The following is an 11134-nucleotide window of genomic DNA, read 5'->3' as shown; positions in this document are numbered from 1 at the left end:
ACGTGAGACGCACGCATTATTACTCATCCGGGAAGACAGGAGAGGAGGACCCGTTCGAATCCTAGTCATGGATTGGCGTTGATTGCTTTTGCGAATGATAGTTCGATTATACTGACTGCAAACCAAGTCCAAGTGCGATTTGGGTTCTCGGCACATGCACGCATCACAGTCAGCCTAGACTCATCCGCGTCATTCTTAGCTGCAGCCTGTATGGCATGGCATGGCATGGCATGGCATGGCATGGCATGGCATGGCAGCCCAACTGGAACTGGAATGGGCCGAGGAGATTAGATGGCGATGGATGGCGGCCAGAACAGGAAGGAAGAGTCAGCGAAACGCTCACAAGTACACCAACTATAATTATAATAATAATAAGTACAGTGACGACTAATACGCAAACACTTACTGGATGCAAACATGTAAGTAGATATTTTGATCCGTTAAATTTAGATCCAACGGTATATCATATTTAGCATTTAAATATTTCCACCACCGCTTCATATAGTTTTATAAAAAATCTTCTAACAAATTATAATTATATATTTATATCTACACGTTTGTAGCTAGTAGTACATAATTGCTCCTACCGAGCACCAAGCAAGCGGACGAGATCGAACTGGCCACTGCAACAGAGAGCCGACGGCGAGCACAGCCAGCAGTCCAGCACAAGGACTTGGACAGGTAACACGACGGTGACCGGTGCCCGCAGCCGACAGCTGACCGCTGCGTTGGCGCCCGGGTGGATGCGGTGCAGGATCCATCTCTTCAGCCTTCTCCCGCTTCCGCTCGGCTGCGCTCGCATCGCCTGTGCCTTGTTGCTGCCTCTGCCGTTGAGTCGTTGAAGCCCGCCTGGTGTATCTATACTACTCTATAAGACTCTAATGTAGACCACCCGTGCACCATGGTTCTGCCTCCGGTCAATCGGTACCGTCCGTATCATCCGACGGCTCGTGTGCGTCGAACCCCCCGTTCTGGCGAGCCGTCGCCACTCCACCCCTCCAATTCTCCATTTCTCACGCCAGTAGGGTTTTGTCACCTCCCTGCCGCCGCCTCCGTTCGTTGTCCGCACCGCCGCCTCCATTCCCCATCCGCACCATCGTCGTCCACGCTGGTCGCCTCTGTTCCCCATCCGCACCATCGCCGTCCACGCTGGTCGCCTCCGTTCCCCATCCACACCAGCGATTCTGGTCAAGGCCGACCACTGTCAAACAATCGAGAGCTGGAGGAGCGGCTGGCGCGCCTCCGCGGCGAGGCGGCGGCGTGGCAGGCCAAGGCGCTCTCCGAGCAGGCCGCCGCGGTCGCCCTGCACGCGCAGCTGCAGTAGGCCGCGGCCGCGGCGCGGGCGTCGGTCGAGGAGCTCGCCACCGCCGTCCAGACGGAGTCGTCGCGTTCGTGGACCCTCGCCGCGCCGGGCCGCCGCCAAACCACGCGTGTCTGGGCTGCCGCCTCAGGCCGGCCTCCGTGGTGCTCCTCCCCTGCAGGCACCTGTCCCTCTGGGCGGCGGAGGCGGAGCGCGAGGCGTGGCGCGGCGCCGAGCTGGAGGAGCGGCTAGCGCGTCTCCGAGGCGAGACGACGGCGTGGCAGGCCAAGGCGCTCTCCGAGCAGGCTGCCGCGGTCGCCCTGCACGCGTAGCTGGTCGGTCGAGGAGCTCGCCGCCACAGCGGGCGACGTCGGCCAGCCAGGCGGAGTCGTCGGCGTCGGCATTCGTGGACCCTCGCTGCGCAGGGCCGCCGCCAGACCACGCGTGCCTAAGCTGCCGCCTCAGGCCGGCCTTCGTGGTGCTCCTCCCCTGCAGGCACTGTCCCTCTGCGGCGGCGCCATGCCGTGTCCCGTGTGCCTGTGCGTGCAGACGGAGAGCATGGAGGCCATCCTCTGCTGAGCTTTCCCCGCCTCTCGTCATCGATCATCCGGCCGTCCACCTCGTGAGCCGGTGAGTGCATGATATGCAGGAACCCATCAATGCCTTCCCAAGAAATCGAGAAGGAAAAAACGTAGGAAAGCTAGAACTTTCTCCTGTTTATTTATTTTTCAAGTTTTTGTTCATATTAATTTTGACTCCTCTGCCCTACCTTCTCTGGGTTTTAGGAGAATTCAATTGATAAGTTCATTGTTAATTGTAAGCAGCAAGTGCATCGGATGAACGGGGGTGGCTCGGCACACCTTGATTTCTTTCTTTCTCAATCTAACGCTCTCGTGTTTCTTCTTGGGCACACTGATCAGAGAGCAGGTTTTCCATGACATTATGGTGGCGCCTAATTTTGCTGGTCGTGTGTGCCGGATATCGCGATGTCAGCAGATTGGCATGGTGAAGAGTCAAAAACAGTTGTTGTGCCATCTCTAGGACTAGCTTTTTATTTCATTCAGACCTTTGGATGGGTTGTGCCATCTCTGGGATGAGCACTAACATCTGTTGTTTCCCTTGTTCTAGAAATGTTGTCGAGAAGGGAGAAGGCCACAAACTTCAAACCAGACTATGATATTGATATCCATATGAAGGTGAGGCTGTTACAGATAATATATATAAAGAGCATTATGTGCTTCACAAAAAAAACTATTTATGAAAGTAAAAAATAGGAAGGTTTCAACACTTAATGTGGGCTGTTATAAACTTCTCTAGGTCTTAGCTATGAGTGGGCAAGAATCCAGTATTCTTACAGGCTACAAATTGAAGGTACATTTTGCTACATGTAACACAACAAGAATGACTTTTTAAAAACAAAACAAGAATATGAGATCTCATGCCTGCTGCTCTCTCTATATTACCTGCAGTGCTGATACGGTGGTAGGAAATGAGATGATGATGGGTATTTTTGGTGCTTCATTTGCATGTCCAGTACCATAGCTCATAACCTGCTTGCCTCTAGGAATGTTGCGAACAACGATTTCACTGGTTAGATTCCCAATCAGCTTAAGAAGATAAACAATCTACAGTGAGTTATCTCGACTTCTTGACATGCAACTTCTACAGACCTATATCTTGCACTAATATGCTTGTATATAGGACTAAAGGAATTCTTGGAGCAAAGGACCAGCGCACGGTCACCTCCAAAGCAAGACCCAGACTGCTTCTACAAGGAGCTGTACAAAGGTATTGTTTTCTTTTTCATTTTTGTGACCATGCACTTGTCTATATTATTCAGTTTGTGCATTTGGTTGGGAATATACTATCAGTTATTGGCTCATTCAGTTATTAAAACAAAATGACCTATTTAGATAAGGGAGTATTTTTATAAATCCTGGTGGTTTGGATCCTAATCATCCATATCAAGACAGGTCCTTGAGTATCCCATGCGTCAAAGCTGTATTTTTCATTAACACTGATCAAATCAGCCAATAATCATGTGCGTCAAATCTATAATTTCCATTGACACTGATCAAATCAGCCAATACTCGTTTGTTGTGCTTCCTAGGTTGCCTAAAATTACAGCTCTATTTGATAGAATTAAAAAACAAATTTACTCAACATTGTCAGATGATACATGGATTCACTTGTTCTCATTTCTTGTTAATGGTTTGTGCCTTCGTAGTCTTCTCCGATATATTGAAGGTACCGCAGATTCAAATACTTGCTGACTCGGATGAACAGTCCATACAATATATTTACTTATTGGAATGACAATTTCAAATGTTGATCTGTCATACAGCTATGTGCAGCGGGTGCCAGATAAGCTGCAAGTAACTAAGAAGGCAGTACTTCATGTCTTCCCTGCTGCTCTCCCGCAATCGATCCGGCTCTCATGCCTGTGCCCGCGCTGTCAACTCTCCGGGCTCGATGTGCCTTTCCACGCAGCACCCACCTCCACTCACACTCCCACCGTGGTGACCCCCTGTTCGTCGACGCGTCGATCCATGGTCAGCCAACCAGGTTTGTTTCCTATTCCACAGTGATGACTAGGAGGTTAGGCAATTTGTACGGTATGTCTGTACCATGGAATGTAATTTAGTTTGTGCATTGTCTGACAGTGAAAACCTTCTTCGCAATCACTCTGTATGGTACTGCCAATTCACATTTTACAAGTGTTGTTTGGAAGGTACGGTCCTGCAGTATTTTGCATTGGATTGGAACTTGTTTCTCAGCTCAGTTTATGTGCCAACCACTCTTCTTGTGCAGGCATCTACCAACTCCAATGCTCTCTTCTTGATAGCGGCTGCACATAACCTATTGTGTTTGAAGTTAGGAAAGGAGATTGGTGTTAGTATCGGAAACCCATGATTACTTGGTTCGAGGTTGCTAGCGTGCCAGCACTTTTTGGGCTTTTAGTGACTCCTTATTTAATTTACTCCTGAAGCCCCAAAATTAGCTGTTGAGAAGCTAAAGAACATGGGTCCAATAACAAGAAATGAATGCATCATGATTGGAACGATGCTTTTTGCACTCTCACTACGGATTTTTGGGTAAGATTTTTCTTTTTAAAGAGTGTTTTTAACCATGAGTTGACTTGCAATTTGAAGCTAAACTTTTAGTAGCTGAACTTATGTATTTAGTCGTTTACACTTTTCTTGGAATCATGCAAGTAAGTACATATACACATAGCACAAGTATATTTCTTGACTGGTGCCTATTGTAGTTGTCATTGTGATAATGTTCACATCAGAGCACTGAGCAGCACTCGATTGGTGTAAGCAATATCATTTTGTGTGTTTAGGGTTTAAAAGTTCCTTTATTAGTCTGTGGTTACACTCATGATTGTGGAGACAACTAAAATATCTTTTTTCCTTTTTGAGTTATCCTTATGCTAGAGTGCTAGACAAATAAAGGATCCTTGATTTTGTTTGGTTTATGTATCATTTTGCCTTTTGAGTTCTGCTATCAGATATGGCACCTCATATCATGTTCTCGCAATAATATGTTGTACATAAATAGTATTTTTACCATCAGGGACATGTTTTCATGATATGCCAGATTGAAATCATGTAATTTTTGGTAGTTGCCTGTAATTTTGGATTCCAGCATGACGTATCTGGTCTTTTAACAGAAGCGAATGGAGGAGGTTGTTCATGCTTTGGCTACCAGCCATGCTTCAACCGATGCCATGACGAAGCAGCCTGTGAAGGTGTACGGGGAGCTTTTCAACATTTTACTAGATATACCAAATCATACGGTAAAAAACCTTTGAAACTAAGCCAAGTATCTCTCTATCTTTTCTCTGTAGCCATTTTTTCTAATGCTTCATACAAGTTCTTATATACATGTATTAGTGTCTAAGAGTATAGCTTTAGCATAAAAACCACCTAATCCATCTGGAACAATTCAGTGCAATTTATAATGGAAAATAAAAACATGTTTTCATGTTGAATAAATATAAGAAATCGTAAAGATGCAGATATCTGGGTTATTACAGGATTTCATGAGCTGCATCATGACTTTAAATCTTACTAGCCATCATACTATATTAATGACAACAGATATGTAGGCACAAGTGCAAGCAACCAGGCAACACCTTCAAATAAATGAGTACATAGAAACCAATAAAAGGAAACTTAGAGAACACACGCAACTGAAAAGAATGAACTGCAGCATTCTACAGTGACACTACTAATTGGAAGTGCTTGAGCAAATTTACCTTTCTTCCTGGGTCATTCCAGAATGAATGCAGATTGATGGGAAGTTGCATTCACAAAGTAACTTATTCAGTTCGGCAGCTCTGCTAACACTCTTCACGAATATCACAACTTGGTTGAAATCAAGAGCGTCCAAGAGATCATTCAGTTTCCGGTTCTTCTCTGCCTCGCTAAGTTTTATATAGTGTTGCAAAAATATACGATTCCAATTATTTAGAGAAAATAAATAAAAAAATGTGCACGACTCAAATGCAGAGTATTCTTGTATTACCTGTACAAGACCATGGAGGGTCAACTTTGCCTCATCATCAACATATATTTCCATCGGATGTAAGGGAACAAATGATACATGAAACAAATTAGCATTCCAGCGTCAGTCTTGCAGTATATATACCAATAGAGTGATAGACCCCCTCTGTCAGTACATGCAGCCTCCATACAGAAGTTCAGTTATGCATTGTTCAACACTAGATTCTTTCCAAATATGCTTAAGTTTTGCAACGGTGCTTCCAAATACAACTCCAGCAGAAGAATTCTTTCTCCACCCGCACGAGATAGTTGGAGAACCAGCACCAGTGAAGTCCAATTAAGTGAAACCAAGTTAACATTGAGTGTGCAGCAAACTGGAGATGTCGACCAGGAGCTCGGAGACCGCATCTTCAGGACAGAAGGTAACCCTTCATCTGCCCCCAGTTACCAACACATCGCCAAAAAAACACCATTTGGACACGCCCCTTACTCTCCATTTTCTACTGTACAGGTGTGGGATAACGAAAAAAAGCAAAGAGAACTGACTTATGTACTACAAATGGAGACACTGAGGAATAGAATCCTCCCACCTAGAAAGAGCAGAAGACACAACTACAACTCCAAAGCTGGTAGATGACTAACAGCTACAGGAGGACCACCACAGGAGCAATGGGAATAAAATATGATGACTTTGGAAAGGAGAGCTGGAGAAGGCTGCAGGGCATTACATCTTGCATAAATTTCTTGCATACAGGACGGATCTCCTTGCTGAGTGTTGCTGAAAACATCATGACTTGCTTATCATGAGGAGTCATTTTGAAGATCTCCTGAACATCTCTCCGCATGTCTGCATAATACATATATTTGTCAAGGATAGCAATTATACTTTATACTATAATTAAACATGTTGACAATAGCAGATAGAAAATTACCAAGTGATTCTAGCATTTTGTCACATTCATCAAGAATGAAGTGCCTCACATTCTTCAAGGAGAGATCCTTAAGTGGCTTCGATCATCAGTCGATGGATTTCTTTGATGTGTAAGGCTTTTAATGTATGTAAAAATTCTGAACTTTTAAAAAGATGCTAACAAGAACATAAAATGGGAATTAGTAGTTTTAAATTTCAATATATCTTATCCTAACATGTTTACTCCGTAGCAACGCACGGGCGTTCACCTAGTATATATATAAGATAATAAAAGGCCGCCGCATCTCCCATTCTCCCTGCACCGTTTCGTCGTCTCATTTCAGCAGCTACTAGAAGTAGTAGCTGGCTCGCTCCTGCTGCCGGTTTCTTGCCGTCTTCTTCTTCACCGACGACGGTCGCGCGTTCCTACACCAGGTGGTCCGGTGAGCCTCTCCTCTCCTCGCCTTGTGCTGCGTTTTTTGCTGTCGCCGCCCGTATCACAGCGTTTAGTTCTGTTTCTTGTGTTCGGGATTTGATGCGCGTCGTACGGGGATCTCTCGGGTAGGGTAGGTTATGCCATGATGGGGTCGTGGATCTCTGCTCACAACCCCTGCGTAGCATTTACTTGGAGCATATACGGCCGGATGCGCGTCCATTGTAAAACGAAAAGTGCCTGAAACGAGGGGCACGCAAATTTGGGCCGGCCAAAGCTTTGAATGGACCTGGATTTTCTGCTATTTATCCCCATTTCCGGGGCCTTTTATTTGCATCTAGTTTTTTTCTTCTTCTTTTTGTTGCGAAAACGAAATATGCATGCGGTCCAAGTAATGTGGAGTTGTCCTTTTCAAATCCCAACTAGAATGTGCTAGAGAGTAGGGAAGGCCTCATCATTGTGAGGTGCCACAAATGTAAATTACCAGCTCCTCTTCTTTTTCTCTCTTCACTTTCTAGATTCCAGATGCTTATTCTCCCTTTTTTTTTCTTCTGAATTGTTTTACCAGGGTGGAACGGATTCGTATCCAGGAGACGTTTGAGGTCGTCCTTCAGCGCTTATCATATACATACATCAAGCAGATCAACAAGGGCTTAATTCACAAGACAAGAGAGGATGGGTTTCTTCTCTCTATTTCTGGTGGCGTCTATGCCGATCATCCAGGTCCTGCTCATAGGTGTCATTGGAGCTTACCTGGCCTCTGGTTTCAGCAACGTTCTGACGACGAGTGCTCGAAGGGATATGAACAAGGTGAGCTCTGTCATTCAGTTTTCCACACATCTTTTTTTTCTCTCTCTCCAAAACGCATCACCAAGAAAGAAATCTGCTGTCCATGTATCAATAGCAAAGAAACACGAGCTTTTCACAGTTTGACGAAACCTAATCTCAGTTAAATTGCTGGCAGGTTGTTTTTACTGTGTTCACCCCATCTTTGATGTTCGCCAGCCTCGCGAAGACGGTCACCCTTGCAGACGTCATTTCTTGGTAGCTGTTCAGTCACTGCAAGTCTGAACTTTTATAGTACTTGTTTGTAGCTGTTCAAGTGCCATAATTGACACAACACACGCACGTACGCCTTCTGTTCTGCAGGTGGTTTATGCCAGTTAATATAGCGATCACGTTCATGATCGGTGGCACTCTGGGCTGGATAGCTTGCAACATCTTGAAGCCACCGCAGCACTTCAGGGGCTTGATCATGGCCTTCTGCTCAGCAGGTTCAGTTTCGTCACTGCACGTTCATGTTTCATTCAGTCTGCATTTTTTTTAGATAATAGAAACATAATGTTCATTCTGCATGCATGCCGAGTTGATACATCAGTAATGGACTCTAATGACAAACGCAGGAAACCTCGGAAACCTGCTACTGATCATTGTCCCGGCTGTATGCGACGAAGACGGGAACCCGTTTGGGGATGATTCAAGCACTTGCCGCTCACGCAGTCTCTCCTACTCGTCCTTGTCCATGGCTGTAAGGGTTGTTTAATTTCCCACGTACATACACGAGTCTAGTGAGTTCTTCAGTCTGAGTGAATCTGTCTCGCTCCGCATTGGGCAGCTGGGTGGCCTCTTCATATGGACGCACACGTACAGCCTGATGCAGAAGTCCGGCAAGCTGTACCACAAGATGCAGTCCAAAAGCATCCAGTGCCCAGCCGACAGCGACGAGGAGCATGAGCAAGCCAAAGAAGATGGGCCAGCTGGCTGCGCTGACGAGGAGGCACCTCTTCCGACGTCAGTCAAGCCTCGCGAGCACGAGCACGAGCACGAGCACGGGGAAGAAGAAGAACACCAAATGGTAAGCAATTTTACAGCGCAGTCGACTGCATCGTCGGCGGCCATGCATGGTCACGGTGGAATATTGGGAGAAACTGACTCGCCAGAACTGCAGGAGGCCCCTCTCTTGTCCTGCGAGAGCGAGGTCGCTGACAAGGGGTTCTGGACGAAGCTGAAAGACGCTATCCACCAGTTCATCGAGGAGCTGATGGCACCGCCCACCATATCCGCGGTATGTTTCAGGCACCATCTCGCTTCTCACTTCGCTGTGGCACGTAGTTGGAATTGGAAGGACCAAATCTGATGTTGATGCCACATCTTGGATCAGATAATTGGGTTCGTTGTTGGCCTGGTCCCATGGCTAAAATCCCTAATCGTCGGCGACGGAGCTCCTTTCAAAGTTATACAGGATTCCCTCCAGCTGATGGGGTAAGCATGCACATCGGACGACGGACTATTTCAAACCGCCTACTGCTGCTGCCTGTCAACACCTCTTCAGGCTGGTCACTCACGGTCTGCTTCTGTTGCAGCGACGGCACGATCCCTTGCATCACCCTTATCCTAGGCGGAAACCTGACTCAAGGTGGGCGCTATTTCGATCAGAATCAGACACGGGCGGCGATCCAAGCACGTCCACCCCCCTGGACGGGACGACCGCGTTCTGGAACCGCTCTGAATGAAGTCGCTATGGATGTGTGTGCGTGCAGGGCTTCGGAAGTCGGGGCTGAAGCGTGCGGTGATCGTCGCGGTCCTGTGCGTCCGCTTCGTGCTCCTCCCGCTGATCGGCATCGCCGTCGTCCGCGCCGCGTACGGGCTCGGCTTCCTGTCCCGCGACCCGCTGTACCGCTACGTGCTGATGGTGCAGTTCGCCGTGCCTCCCGCGATGAACATCGGTACGTACGCCCTGAAACTCTGAAGCCCCGATCGATGGCGCTCCGTTTCTGCTGTGTTCGGCAGCCTGATTCCTGAGATACTCGTGTGGTTCAGGAACGATGGCTCAGCTGTTCGACGTTGGACAAGAGGAATGCTCCGTGATCTTTCTCTGGACGTACCTCGTTGCCGCGGTTGCGCTGACGGCGTGGTCGACGGTCTTCATGTCCGTTCTGTCTTGATTGAAGTCTGTCACCGGAACCAATGCACAGCCGCATTTTCCGAGCCTATTGTTGCTCAAGGCATTCAGCTTAGCAACAGGAAAGGAGGGGATGGTGATGGGTCTCATGTCTCAATGAGCAGGAGCAAAAGCTAAAGGTGACATACAACAGTTTATATACACACATAGGCAGTAGTAGACTATGATCATATAGGTAATTGTTTATTATTTTATTGTGTTGGGCTGATGGGTGATGGCTGACCTATTCGTCGGCAATTATTGGCATAGTTCAAACAGTTCATGGAACTAGAGGGTTCCATTTTGTTCCATGTATACGGACGAAGAAACAAGGAATCATCCCTACAGAAAAACAAATGAAGAAGGGTACTATTATTCTTGAGTATTTGATCAGTACATACTATTATTCTTGAGTATTTGATCAGTACAAAAGATTCCGTGTTAGCTCTCAAGGCTGAGAAATTACCATACTAATTAAAGAAAATAAAATAAAAGACCCCCTCAAATATTGTTGAATCAATTACTTACTGTCGCCGTTGCTGAAAATAAAAGAAAATAGTATTTCCTACTTATTTCTCCACTATTATTACTCATTCTATTACTAAAACAATTACCGGTCACTGCCATTACATTAAAGATAATCTTTTAATGAAAATCGAGTGTGTGGGTCTCATGTTTGCGGATGTTTTACCGCCAAGGTTGCTCTGATATTCTCGGACGAATACTTCGTCGCCGTTGTTGGCTTGTTGCTAGTTGTTTATTATCTCTGTTAGAATTATTTGAGCCTAGTCAAGAGGTGTATGACAATGTTTAGCCCCGCATTACAAGTTCAGTTTGGTGTGAACACGACTTAAATAGTTAGATGTTGTGTATAGTATTACATGTGCTGGGTGAGAGTGAAGAACACACACGCTCACCTTGAGGCACGGTGAAGACAGGGCGGCAGGGCTAGCCCTGAGCCCATGCAACGGAGGCGACCGTCGGGGTCCAGAAAGAAGAGGGGCTCAACATCTTATAGAATGTCGAATTGTACATAAGT

General features: G+C 46.5%; 1 protein-coding gene and 1 pseudogene across 3 annotated transcripts; both read left to right on the top strand.

The window, feature by feature from the left end:
* The first annotated feature begins 1487 nt into the window (after positions 1-1487).
* LOC115772138 (uncharacterized) lies at positions 1488-6755 on the top strand (annotated as a pseudogene). Its single transcript, NR_164182.1, has 12 exons — positions 1488-1930; positions 2221-2305; positions 2429-2496; positions 2618-2671; positions 2770-2930; positions 3002-3088; positions 3645-3865; positions 3964-4031; positions 4112-4395; positions 4977-5102; positions 6088-6233; positions 6323-6755. The product of NR_164182.1 is annotated as an uncharacterized protein (transcript).
* A 448-nt stretch (positions 6756-7203) lies between these two features.
* Positions 7204-10511, top strand: LOC100281451 (uncharacterized). 2 transcript variants are annotated; one of them, XM_020540522.3, is made up of 11 exons: positions 7204-7629; positions 7723-7964; positions 8119-8198; positions 8304-8428; positions 8558-8682; positions 8770-9009; positions 9103-9219; positions 9316-9416; positions 9518-9570; positions 9695-9880; positions 9975-10511. In XM_020540522.3, exons 2-11 carry the CDS (start codon positions 7830-7832, stop codon positions 10097-10099), a joined length of 1287 nt encoding a protein of 428 aa, XP_020396111.1. In that variant the 5' UTR covers positions 7204-7629; positions 7723-7829; the 3' UTR covers positions 10100-10511. The 2 variants fall into 2 exon arrangements, with proteins under 2 accessions (XP_020396111.1, NP_001359446.1); NM_001372517.1 differs by lacking the exon at positions 7204-7629 and having other exon boundaries at positions 7660-7964; positions 9975-10480.
* Positions 10512-11134: the final 623 nt, after the last annotated feature.

The sequence above is a fragment of the Zea mays genome, chromosome 7 (assembly GCF_902167145.1).
Source record: "Zea mays cultivar B73 chromosome 7, Zm-B73-REFERENCE-NAM-5.0, whole genome shotgun sequence".
NCBI classification, from domain to species: Eukaryota; Viridiplantae; Streptophyta; class Magnoliopsida; order Poales; family Poaceae; genus Zea; species Zea mays.
Note: the sequence above shows the minus strand (reverse complement) of the source record. Positions and strands in the feature narration are given on the sequence as shown.